Below are 14,068 nucleotides of genomic sequence, written 5' to 3' on the forward strand. Positions count from 1 at the left end.
TGCAATTGTGAAAAAGGCATAACAGCACTCTACTTGATGATGAGTTTGAGGAGATCTGGTATGTCACCAAAGACTCTTGCAAATTTCATTTCTACAGATGTGCAGTGGAGAGCATTCTGACTGGCTGCACCACAGCTTGGAATGGAGGTTGCAGAAGTTGGTAGCCCCAGCCTCCAGCAGTTTTTATTTTGTAATTTATAGTAATCATTATCCCTTTGCTGCTGTAAAACAATAAATTTCATGTCATGCAGGTCAGTGACAGTGAACCTGATTCTTTGGCCAAAAAGAAAATTATGGAACTTGCATTGTTCAAATGGTGTGTTATATGTCAACAGAGAACATCCTTTTTTTGGGGCTTCATATTCCAGTACCATTTTGGGCATCTTGTTTGGTGAAAACTTTGACCTTTTGGGAATATGAGTGTTTGGTTTGAGATCTGGCCCCTATTAACTGCTTCAACTCCTTGGGTTGTTCTCTTTCTGTTATGGGATTGTGCCATCGTTTGGATGTTGTCTTGAATTTTCAGTGTTATCTCCTTTCCATCCTGGATAACTGAGGTTGGATGTAGTTCTTCACAACTTGGTCTGAGGTTAGTAGGTTATTCTGCTTCTGTGACATAGAACATACTGTTAACAACTTCCTTTATACAACCCTCTGATCCAGTGTATGGGATATGCCACCTGCTTTTCTTTCTTTCAAGACGTTTTTCTAGCTGTCTGTTTTTTTAAGTCTGTGATTATAACCTGAGTGGGATTATATTACTTTGCACTTCTGCATCTAATTTTAGTTTCAGGTTGATAGGTTTCTTCTTGCCTTTTTCTGATCTGGATATGTGTGCACTTAATTTCTCTCTGACCAGCCACGACTCCAATATCTCATAAGCCCTCAGACACTGTTATCTTCCATGACCTAGCTGTTCTATATTGTTTCTCTTTCATTGGGCCTCTTTCCTAATGTAGCATCTTGACCACAAATGTTGACAATTTCTTTACCCTCATGGATGCTACTCAACCCACTAAGTTCTGCCAGCAGTTTGTGTTTCGTTCTGGGTTCTAGCACCTGGGTTTCAGCACCCAAGTTACAGAGAAAGGTTGAACAAGTTAGGTCTTTATTCTTTGGAGCATAGAAGGTTGAGGGAGGACTTGATAGAGGTATTTAAGATTATGAGGGGGATAGATAGAGTTGACGTGGATAGGCTTTTTCCATTGAGAGTAGGGGAAGATTCAAACAAGAGGTCATGAGTTGAGAGTTAAGGGGCAAAAGTTGAGAGGTAACATGAGGGGGAACTTCTTTACTCAGAGAGTGGTAGCTGTGTGGAACGAGCTTCCAGTAGAAGCAGGTTCGATGTTGTCATTTAAAGTTAAATTGGATAGCTATATGGGAGGAAAGGAATGGAGGGTTATGGGCTGAGTGCAGGTAGATGGGACTAGGTGAGAGTAAGCGTTCGTACGGACTATAAGGGCCGAGATGGCCTGTTTCCGTGCTGTAATTGTTATATGGTTATATCTTCTGTCTGCTGTGTCTCAAGCCCTGTTTTATTCTTCATTTGATATCTGGACTTTGTTTGCCCTTTGCTGCACGTCATGCTGCATAATCTGCAGTTTAATCTGTATGCAATCTATCGTTCTTTTTTGTGAGCGCCCTTTCATTTGTTTAACTACAGCAACCAGCTTCCTTTTGCAGGACTAAAGGAGAGTTATCTTTCTCTGCCTGTTTGTCGCCTTGCGCTCTTTCTGTAAATATTACCTGTGGCATGATGAGCCACTGCTTTCTGATCAAAGCCGCCGTATGTCTGGGATGCAAACCCCAAATGAGTCTGTCCGCTAATCTTCAATCCACTTCCTTGAAGTGGCACATGTGAGCAATTGTAAAACAATCATCAACAGGTTTAGCAGGTTTCTGCCTCAGACTTTGGAGCTTGTTCTGTGGAACTACTGATTAAACTTTAGTTGGCTGCTTGTTGACTTTCATTTCAGATATCTTAGTAGGATTTTCACTTTCACGTGATTGTTTCTCAGCTGATGAAAGGGAAGTATTTCTTTTTTCCAATCCATACTAGAATACAGCTATCCATCACTCATTCCTTTTAGATTACGGTTGAATGCTGGTGTACATCTTTATAGCAAAATGTCCTGAGTGACCTGCAGTATTACTGTTCTCTTCTCCTCCCCCAGTGCATTGGGGGATTGAACTCTGAAGTCACTGCAACAATCTTTCATGCACTCAGTACACACAATCACCAGAGGCAACTTTTTTTTTAAAGGGTCAAATTCAGCATTGATATTGTCCATGTGGGATGAATTTAACTCATTAGATCAATGCCACATGTTACGGGTGCTGTTCCTACAGCTTTTTTTTCACTTTATAATTCTATGTAACATTTGTTTATTTGCAAATTTTGAGGTGAGAAAAGATCTGTTAAATTTCTGAGTGAATCATTGCATTATGTACACATGGTAGAGATGTGACTACAATAATACTGTTCCCAACTTATTCTTGCAATAATGCAAGACTATTGGAATGATAGCATTGGAGTTATAAATCACTGCCTATATTTTCAGTTCTGTACTAAATGCAGCATGCAAGGAAATTGATGTTTTCAAGGTCACTGTTGACATTTGAACACTATTCATTTGCACATGCTTTCATTACTTTTACTGATTTTTATTTTGTTATCATTACTGTTAAAGTTTCCATCCATTGATCCTTGACCAGCAGCTACAAACAATACCCACATTACAGCCATGCAGCAGTTTACAGAAATTTGTCTTTACAGAGTTCACATCACTTTCCAAAAATTTGAGGTATGAAATAAAATTCACTCAGAGAACTTATGTGCAAAAAACTAAATGACCCAGCACAACTTGAGTTCCTTGATGCAATGCAGAGGATGTGGTTTCACATTATGGAAAATCTTCATATCACTTATTTGCTAGGAACACAAATCACTGTAGCACTGTCCGAGATCTGAAATTGCTGAGGTAGAGTAAGCAGAAATATGAAGTTGCAAATATTGCTGTAATGCATGCATACATTCACTTTGCAAAGAGTAGAAGTATAATGCTCTATGGTTTGATGCAGACTAATTTAGAGTGCCTGGGGAGAATTTGCACTGACCTTTGCCTGTATTGGATCATCTAACTGCTGCACATGGAGAAAAGTGATTCACTGTCATGATTTTATAAAATCTGCTGAGCTATTTATCTTTGTGGGTCATTTGTTCATTATGTGCCGTGTTGTGCAACGTAGGCAATCATGTTTCTTTTCCATAACCAAGATTGTTCTTGGCAAATGCTTCTACAGAAGTGGTTTGCCATTGACTTCTGGGCAGTGTCTTTACAACATGGATGACCCCAGCCATTATCAATACTTTTCAGAGATTGCCTGCCTGGCATCAGTGGTTGCATAATCAGGACTTGTGATATGCACCAGCTGCTTATGCATCCATTCAGCAACTGCTGCTGTGGCTTCATGTGACCCTGATTGAGGAGCTAGGCATGTGCTACACCTTGCCCAAGGGTGGCCTGCAGGCTAGTGGAGGAAAGAAGCGCCTTACACCTCCTTTGGTAGAGACACATCTCCATCCCATCACCCTATCTTGTGAATGACGAATGAAAAACAATTACTTGAGCTGGAAAAAGTTTAGAAGTTACTTTGAAAAAATAATTGCTAGGAAGTTGCTGTTGGGATCCTTGCACTGGTTCCTTTTATATTTTTTTCTGGTGTTGAAAATCTGTTTATACAGCCTTCACCATCAGTATATTTGTCAATCTTGTAGAAATTGTAGGGCAAATGCCCCAAGTATTCCATGTTTATGTGATATAAAATCTACAATTTCATTTCTTCTGGCCCTAGGTAGTGTTCTGGTTACTAGACTTTTGTTAAAGAATCAAAAATGAATTTCAGTTGTTTTCTATTCAGAGCTTGCAGTACTTAAACAATTGCCTCCAAAAGAGGACACAAGCGATGACAAAGAAGCTAGTTCGGAAGGAGATACACTCAGTTAATCCGAAAGCCTGGTCTGTATCTCATATCCATTTGGTATCATACCCATTAATATCCTTAACTCAATAACATTATTTTAATCTCATTCTTGAAAATTCCAATTTTTCCAGTTTTCATTTTGTTTGGGAATATCTGAAAGGAAGGAATTTGCAGGACCGTGGAGATAAATGACATTGAGTAAGGTTGATAGATCTGGTTGATGTTCTCTAAGGACTTAATATCCAGTCCTTCGCTGAAAATGTATTGTGATTTCTTAATTTGAGGAACTATAATTTCCATTAAATTGACACACCTATTTTTTTGTCTGATTGCTGACAGAAAAACCTGTAGAAGCATATTTTCACCATTGGGGAAAAATTTGTTCAGGTGTTATCAATGGTAACAACGTGAAGGTCGCAACTATAACTTTCTCTGAAGTAAATTCTGTATTTTTATGAATTGAGATTTTGTTTCAGCTTATGTAGATTGGACAGAAGTGACGATAACTAGTTGGATAGAAGAGCTCTGGAAGTTTGGTGGCTGATGCTATTTATTTTCTTCCTAGAGCATCTATGTGTTAGCATGCAAGTTCTGATTTCAGCCAGCAAGCTTCCAACCTGTTCTCAGTGTAAATCATAACCCCAACACATTTTGCCATCTTTCTCACCACCAAGCTGCACTTTTCGTCATTCCAACTTCATGGTTTGCAGTTTGCCATTGAGGAATTTATCATTAGTGTTCAAACTATGTTACCATTCTGCAACTGCAACTAAAGCTGGCTCAATTTCTGTGTGTGGAGCTGCAGTATGCCTTCCGTGCTTACAAATGTTTGTTTATAGGTCTATTGCCAAATTGTCGAGAACTTTCACTGGAGCCATAGAGCAATATAGTATTGATACAGTCCCTTTGCCCAAAGTTCATGCCACCTGCATAGTTCAACTAGCTAGTCGAAATTTCCTGTGTCTAGCCTGTACCCTTCTTGGCCCCTTTCTTCCATGTACTTACCCAAATTATGTAAAATGATAATGTTGTACCTGCCTCAACCATTTCTGGCAGCTCATTCCATGTACTCACCATTTACTGCATGAAAACATTTGCTTTTCAAAACCCTTTTAAATCTTCCTCCCCTCCAACCCCAAATCTATGCCCCCCTAGTTCTGATCTCCCCTATCATGGGGAAAGATTATTATCATCTAATCTATATCTCATAATTTTAAACACATAGTGTCATAGTTATAAGACCCATCTGTGCTGAACTTCTCTTGTGTTCCAAAAATGATGACCTAGCCTTGCCAATATCTCCCTATAACTCAGGCCAACTAGTCCTGGCAATATCCTCAAATCTTTTCAGCACTCTTTGCAGTTTAACCACACCATTCCTACAGCAGGGTGGCAGAAACAGTACGCGGTGCTCCAAGTGCAGCCTCAGCAATGACTTACAAACTGTAACATAATGTCCCAATTCCAATACTCATTGCCCTGACTGACAAAGCTAGCATGACAAATGCTTTTCTCGCCACCCTGTCTACCTGTGACACCACTTTCAATGAACTCTGCACTTGTACTCCATTGCAATTAGACTCCTAGGTTCAGCATCTCGGCCTGAAATGCTGACTCTTAGTTCCTTCCCATAGATGCTGCGTGATCTGCTGAGTTCCTCCAACATTTTGTGTGTTACTCTGGATTTCCAGCTTCTGCAGAATCTCTATTTACTCCAGGTGCTCCTGGTACTCCATAATGGTGTACCATTTATAATACGAATTTTGCAATGGTTTATCTTTCCAGAATGCATCACCTCATACTTGTATTGAAATCCATTTGCCACACCTTGATCCACTTCTAATCAAGATCCCCTTGTAATATGGGATAGCTTTCACTGTTGAGGACAAACCCTAATTTCATGTCATTTGCAAACATGCTGATCAAGCCTTGTGCATAAATAATGAACAAAAGGATCCCAAATCCATCCTGTGGCAAAGTACTAGTCACCAGCCTCTACTCCAAGAAACAGCCTTCACCCACCACCCTCTGCTTCCTGCCTCCAAGTCAATTTTGAATCTGTCTATTTTACTCTCCCTGGATTCCATGGGACCTAACATGCAGGACCCTGTTGAAGGCCTTGCTAAAGTCCAAACAGACAATATCAACTGCCCTATCCTTTTGGTTACCTTTTTTCTGAAGTATATGAGGGAATGGACTTTGTGTCAACAAATGCAAAACAGTGGTCTCAAACAATACAGTACATGTTCATGACAGGATTCCGGTAAAGGTGGATTGCTTTTCTCATCTCAGGAGCAATCTCTCAGCAGAGCTGAAATAGACGATGAAATTTACTATTCAAATACAGTGCCCCAGCATCACCTTTGGCTAGTAATAAAAGAATGTTTGCAGATCAAAAGCTTGAGTCTGGTCCAAGGCTCATGGTTTTCTGGTGAATGCTATACTGCAGTAAGTTCAGAGTGATCATGCTCGCTGGTGTTCTTCAGAGCTGTGGACTAAGTACAGGAGCTGTAACACCAACGTTGGTTCCACTAAATCCTCATCATCTGCTGGTAGGATAAGCAAGCCAACCTTTTTTGCTTTTCGAAAACCAATATTTGGAGCATTGAAACCCGGATGGGCAGGCTACATTTCCAATACTAGACTTTGAAAACAGCAGACGTTTATCCAAACCTTGGCAAGGTAAAAGATTACCAGATGGACGGTGGAAAGAAGTTAATGATAAGTTTATAACCTCCTTGATAAAGTGTAACATTCTATTCAACTCTTGAGAATTCCTGGCCCTTGAATTTTCAGAATGGGAAAGGAGTACTAAGAATGACATTAAGAGCTTTGAATCTACTAATAGACAGCACACAAGTGCATTATAAATGAAGAAGGAACACCCCACCTTATTCTGTAATCGTTCCAGTAGTCCCCCCTTTCAAGCATCCTGTGTGGCAGAGTCTACACTCTCCTACGTTCACCACATCAGCCTCTTCAACTCATGGACTCATGGAAATGGGAATGGAAGTCAGTTATCCTCATTCCTGACTAATTGCTTAAGAAAGGGATAAAATAGTAATTGGTTCTAGAAAAAAAACAAAATTCAGTTAATTGCTCAAAACTAGTCATTGCTTACAAATGGTAAACTAGAAACTAGTGTCAGGAGACTATTTCTTGTGCAGCATGATCAGCACATCGAATGGATTGCTAGGCAGGGGAGTGCAACTAGCAAAACAACATTCAGATATAATGAGATGGACAAATAAATTAAGTTAAATTCCCTTCCTTGTCTTTAATTATCTTGTCACTGAGAAAGGCTGCTTAAATATATAGATGAAAATAAAAGTAATAATTATTCAGAAGTAGGAAATAAGTCACAGACAATAGGAGTTAGTTGAGCTGTAATTGTTGAAAATTGCTGCCCTGTTATTGCATAGATGGAGCATATCTGGATGCCTCTTAAGAAAAAATTGTGAAGAAATCTTCATTTTAATCAGATTTCTGAGATTGAAGATTGAAAGAGAAAAGAAAATATTAGCTTTATTTGTCACTTGCACATCATAATATACAGTGAAATGAAGTTTTGCATCAACAACCAATGCGGTTGTGCTTGGGGCGGCCTGCAAGTGTTGCCATGCTTCTGGAGCCAACATAGTATGCCAACAACTCACTAACCTATTCCTGATTATTTGTCTTTGGAATGTGGGAGGGAAACAGGGCACCCAAAGGAAACCCAGGAGGTTGTGCGGAGATCGTGCAAACTCCTTACGGACAGCAGTGGGAATTGAACCCCAATTGGTTATCACTGGTGCTGTAAAGAGATGTGCTAAACTGTTACACTACCACAGTGGGGGTTGTGGTAGACAAAATGATCACATGTAACTCTAATCCCACACCAATCTGGTTGACTCTGAGATTTCCTCAAAGATCCCTGAAAACCAGAGAAATTCTCAGGGAAACTATAAACACCAACATTTGTGGAGATTCTCACATCCAGAACAGAAAAGAATGCAAACGTTGCAATGTCAGTAAGTCTGATTAACATAGAACACCCTGCTAAGGTAAATGATCAGCTGAGCTTTGGATTGGTGATGGGAAGAACTCCTGACTTCTCTTTTGAAAACTACAATGGATCAAAGTCCACAGGAATTAATAAAAGGTGACAGATGGGAACCTCTGTTCAACATCTCTTCTGATGATTTAATGCAGTGGCCTCACTAGAAGAACCGCTACTTCGCCATGCCAGTGACCTGGATTCAGTCCTCCTCTCTGAGGCTGTTTCTATGGAGTTTGTACATTCTTCCAGTGACTTGTGGTGTTGACCAGAAATGTCCTCTGCTGATGTCATTTCCTATCAAAGATCTGGTGCTCTGATTTCCTCTGGCATCTCCAGAATGGGTCAGATGATAGATTAGTTGTCGACTCTAAATTATCTCCAGGCATAACTGAATGCCTGGAGATAATTTAGTACTATAGCACTTTTATATTGCTTTTATGTTTTTGTGCTGTAGCACTTTTTTTATTCGCAGTTATTTTGTAAATAACACTATTCTTTGCTTTTCTGGTCAGATGCTAACTGCATTTCATTGGCTTTGTACCTGTACTCGGCACAATGACAATAAAGTTGAATCTAATCTAATCTATAGAGAGGGGATGAATAAAATCTGATGAGTGTAAATCTGTGTTTGAAGGTGGTGTGAACTCTGTGGGTTGTTGGGCCTGTTTTTCTGCTATAGGACTCAGACTATATTTCTAGGATACATGCTGTCCCCAGGTTAAGCAAGGTTCTGTTCCTGTCAACAGTTTGCAGCATGTTGTGGCTATGAACTGAGTTCTCAATTGTGGCCCTGCAGCAGCCAGTGCATTACTGCCCGTCTCCCGTGGGCTTTCTTGTTTATACGGGCTGTACGTAAGTCAGGTATGTGTAGGCTGAAGAGGACCTATAGTTATATTTTACTCTTATCAGCATAAGACTTTCAGTCTCCTTGCATAATTAAGCAGGAATAACACTGATACAGCTCAATTGCAAGTGATAGCGGAAAATCATTGTATCTAAATTGATTTGTACATATTTTTTATGATGATGCCAGGTACAATTGTTATTATAGCCCACATTTCACAATGTGTAGCATATTAACCACCCTTCTGCCTACTCAATTATATTACTAATGGGAAAAAAAAGGAAATTGCCTTTTAAACTTGCGAGAGAGCATAGGCCATCAACTTTTTGCTGTTGATGTTTCTGTAGCAGGCAATTTCTTTTTTATGCGGTCGAGTTGCTAGCTCGACACTCAACCCAGCACGGATGGAAAGCGTGCCTGGGGAGCCGGCTGGATTTGAATTTGGGAGCCTTCGCTCCGAAGTTCGCGCTGATGCCACTACGCCACCGGCCGATGTAGTGGCAGTCAACATTGAGATTGATGGACAGCTGAAGAAGTATATTACTAATGAGACTAATTATTAGACTACCAAGTTAACATTTGGATTAATTTCTGTCATTAGAGAGGATTTTAGATCAATAGGTACTTTTTTTTATTTATTTAACTTGCTCTCTTATCTGTTTACTTCTTTATTGTTTGCTCTATTTGTTTTGTTGCACGTTGGGTGTTTAATGGTTTTTGTTGTATGGGTTCTTTTTAATGGGTTCTGTGGTGCTTCTGTGTTTTGTCTGCCTTTAAGAAGTTAAATCTCAAGGTTGTATATGGTATAGGTATACTTTGTACTTTGCTACATCAGTATTAATAACGTGCTATTATTATGTCTCAGTTGCATTTCAAAGGCAGTAGTTGCCTTGACTTGGGTAATGTGACAACAATGGTGTGCACAGTGTTGTGTAATTGTGTGTTCTATAATTTTGACCCAGAGATGATTAGTTGCTGTAAAGTGTAAACCTTTGGCTCTGGACAGCTGAAAATGGATTCTTGGTATCAAAGGAAAATGTTACAATAAAGAAATTTCTCTAGCTAATAGTACTAAATCTATTTTTATTTGTCATCTGATAGCCTAATTTAAAAGCATTGCTATCCGTAAGGGACCATATTAACTTGCAGAGAGTTGAAGTGCCTGATGACCTTGGAAATAAATTATTAATTTTAATTTTCCCCACATGTATGATATTTACATGATTTATTATGCATTGCCTCCAAAGTTGCTTCAATATTTAGATTATGGCAGTCACAAAACCTTGTGGAAAATTAGATCTTATGATACTATTTTTGAATTTTGAGTGTTATTATTTGCTCCCACTACTGTAATTATTATGGCTATTATTTATATGATACCAGTTTTGGATCCAGTTGTTTAATGATTTTTAATTATTGATTTGAGACAACTTCAAGTGAACAGAGGAGACAGAGGTTTTTGTCACTTTGGCAATTTCTAATGAAGACACATGATAGGATTGTGTTAATTCACTACAACAGATACCAACATTTGAAAATTTATTAACTTTTAATATCACTTATTTGTTGGGAATAGTAACGAATGGTAACATTAGAACATGGTTATTTTCCGAGGTCATAACCTTGTACTTCCTCTTCCTAGGATGAACTGGACCTCACTGATAAACACAGGGAAGCCATGTTTGCACTTCCTGCAGAGAAGAAATGGCAAATCTACTGCAGTAAGAAAAAGGTAAGAAAAAGTATTCAAGTTCATGCTTCGAAGTTATTTTTAAGTGCAGAAGAAATAAATGTATGAATTTGAAGCCAAACATCTCTTGCTTACGATATGTATGAGTAGAATAAACTTATAATATTCTCGTTAGATTCTGGACTAGTTCCTGAGGATTGGAGGGTGGCTAATGTAACCCCACTTTTTAAAAAAGGAGGGAGAGAGAAACCGGGGAATTATAGACCGGTTAGCCTAACATCGGTGGTGGGGAAACTGCTGGAGTCAGTTATCAAGGATGTGATAACAGCACATTTGGAAAGCGGTGAAATGATCGGACAAAGTCAGCATGGATTTGTGAAAGGAAAATCATGTCTGATGAATCTCATAGAATTTTTTGAGGATGTAACTAGTAGAGTGGATAGGGGAGAACCAGTGGATGTGGTATATTTGGATTTTCAAAAGGCTTTTGACAAGGTCCCACACAGGAGATTAGTGTGCAAACTTAAAGCACACGGTATTGGGAGTAAGGTATTGGTGTGGGTGGAGAATTGGTTAGCAGACAGGAAGCAAAGAGTGGGAATAAACGGGACCTTTTCAGAATGGCAGGCGGTGACTAGTGGGGTACCGCAAGGCTCAGTGCTGGGACCCCAGTTGTTTACAATATATATTAATGACTTGGATGAGGGAATTAAATGCAGCATCTCCAAGTTTGCGGATGACACGAAGCTGGGTGGCAATGTTAGCAGTGAGGAGGATGCTAAGAGGATGCAGGGTGACTTGGATAGGTTGGGTGAGTGGGCAAACTCATGGCAGATGCAATTTAATGTGGATAAATGTGAAGTTATCCACTTTGGTGGCAAAAATAGGAAAACAGATTATTATCTGAATGGTGGCCGATTAGGAAAAGGGGAGGTGCAACGAGACCTGGGTGTCATTATACACCAGTCATTGAAAGTGGGCATGCAGGTACAGCAGGCGGTGAAAAAGGTGAATGGTATGCTGGCATTTATAGCGAGAGGATTCGAGTACAGGAGCAGGGAGGTACTACTGCAGTTGTACAAGGCCTTGGTGAGACCACACCTGGAGTATTGTGTGCAGTTTTGGTCCCCTAATCTGAGGAAAGACATCTTGGCCATAGAGGGAGTACAAAGAAGGTTCACCAGATTGATTCCTGGGATGGCAGGACTTTCAAGAAAGACTGGATGAACTGGGCTTGTACTCGTTGGAATTTAGAAGATTGAGGGGGGATCTGATTGAAACGTATAAGATCCTAAAGGGATTGGACAGGCTAGATGCAGGAAGATTGTTCCCGATGTTGGGGAAGTCCAGAACGAGGGGTCACAGTTTGAGGATAAAGGGGAAGCCTTTTAGGACTGAGATTAGGAAAAACTTCTTCACACAGAGAGTGGTGAATCTGTGGAATTCTCTGCCACAGCAAACTGTCGAGGCCAGTTCATTGGCTATGTTTAAGAGGGAGTTAGATATGGCCCTTGTGGCTACGGGGGTCAGGGGGTCAGGGGGTATGGAGGGAAGGCTGGGGCGGGGTTCTGAGTTGGATGATCAGCCATGATCATAATAAATGGCGGTGCAGGCTCGAAGGGTCGAAGGGCCGAATGGCCTACTCCTGCACCTATTTTCTATGTTTCTATGTTTCTATAATGCACCATTGCCTCTCTGTATTTTCCCTTATTTAGACTTTACCTTCTGTCCTATATTTCACTAATTTCTCTCATTCACAGCTTCAAATGGTACCATGAAATTTCACAAGAAAGCACTCAAAATGCTGTTGAATTGTGCAATATTCAAGCAGTGAAAGACCCTGCACATGGTGTCATGAATGCTGACAACCTTGCAACTGTAGGGAGTGGGAGAAAGGATGGTGACAGCAGAAGCAGTATAATAAATGGCTAGTGGTGGAAGGAATTAAACAACAATTATACAGTTAAACAATTAATTCAGTTAAAAATTCCTGGTGATAAAATCATTGAAGGTTACATTATCATTATAATGGAAGAAAGAAGTTCATGTAATTTGATAAATTATGTTTAAAGTAGCCAAGTGCAAACAGTTGTACATTTTCAGTGTCTTGAAGATTTCTTTGCATAAATGAGGAAAAGTGGTCTCATAACTTACCATGATCTGCTAATGACATTTTATGCAGAGGCTTTTCTCTTTGTAGATGAAGCTTTCTTAAGGACTTTAAGGAACAATATACACCATGATTACAGAATAGACACAACGTGCTCTCTTTGTGTATTGCTTTTGATTTATTGGTGAACAGGTGAAGATCACAGGAATGACATACTGGTTTGGAGGTTCATTGATCATTGTAATTTGGGTAGGGCAGGGTTAAATAGGTGGATGGCAAGCAGGAAGGACCTGTATCTCTAAATAAGTTAATCAACTAAACTTATTGCTAGCACGTTACAGTACTATGGTCTTACTTTTATGAGTTTATCTAAAAATAAACATTTGCTTTCATGCATACATAGAACATAGTATTTTGGATTTATTGCATGTGCTGATGATTAGCAACTATTATTACTGTTTTTTTAAACTGGGTGGCCCTTGTAGATTGAGGAAAGTGAAAAGTGATATTTGAATATGAGGATGGCTTTAAGGAATGTACCAGCCTGATATCTTTAAGTATGGACTTGTAATTCAGATCTGAGAAGAAATGCCAACTTTTGAACTTGGAATGTTAGGGAACACCAGACTTGGGTGATCCCTACAATGGAGATGGTTGAGATGAGCTGAGTACTTAAAGTGGGTATGATTTCATAATTTTTCAAAGTGGTAGGGTATGTTGAGCATAGGTTAGTAATGTGCAACACACATAAAAGTTGCTGGTGAACGCAGCAGGCCAGGCAGCATCTCTAGGAAGAGGTGCAGTCGATGTTTCAGGCCGAGACCCTTCATCAGGGACTGACTTTTATGTGTGTTGCTTGAATTTCCAGCATCTGCAGAATTCCTGTTGTTTGCGGTTAGTAATGTGAATGTGTTATGGGACTTCATAAATACATAGCAGCAAATCATCAAGATCATGCTAAAATACTGTTGGACCACAAGTGAAGTACTGCTTAGACGTACATTTGTGAGAGTACGTGTAGACGAAATTTCAGCTACAAGGTTAGACAGCAGAAGCTGGCATTGCTTGCTTCCTTGGAGCAAAGAAGATTCTGGAGAAATTTGATAGAAATGAAGGAGATATTCACACAAAATGCTGGTGAAACGCAGCAGGCCAGGCAGCATCTATAGGAAGAAGTACAGTCGATGTTTCGGGCCAAGATCCTTTGTCAGGACTAACTGAAGGAAGAGGATAGTAAGAGATTTGAGAGGGGGAGGGGGAGATCCGAAATGATAGGAGAGGACAGGAGGGAGAGGGATGAAGCTAAGAGCTGGAAAGTTGATTGGCAAAAGGGATACAAGGCTGGAGAAGGGAGAGGATCATGGGACAGGAGGCCCAGGGAGAAGGAAAAGGGGGAGG

General features: G+C 39.9%; 1 protein-coding gene across 1 annotated transcript in view; it reads left to right on the plus strand.

Annotated features, from left to right (window-relative positions):
* The window catches only part of daam1a (dishevelled associated activator of morphogenesis 1a), a 142,258-nt gene that overhangs the window by 37,044 nt on the left and 91,146 nt on the right, over nt 1–14,068 (plus strand). The window contains exon 3 of the mRNA XM_063049683.1: nt 10,513–10,602. Coding sequence (XP_062905753.1) covers nt 10,513–10,602 — 90 coding nt within the window. The remainder of the gene's footprint in view (nt 1–10,512; nt 10,603–14,068) is intronic.

The sequence above is a fragment of the Mobula hypostoma genome, chromosome 1 (assembly GCF_963921235.1).
Source record: "Mobula hypostoma chromosome 1, sMobHyp1.1, whole genome shotgun sequence".
NCBI classification, from domain to species: Eukaryota; Metazoa; Chordata; class Chondrichthyes; order Myliobatiformes; family Myliobatidae; genus Mobula; species Mobula hypostoma.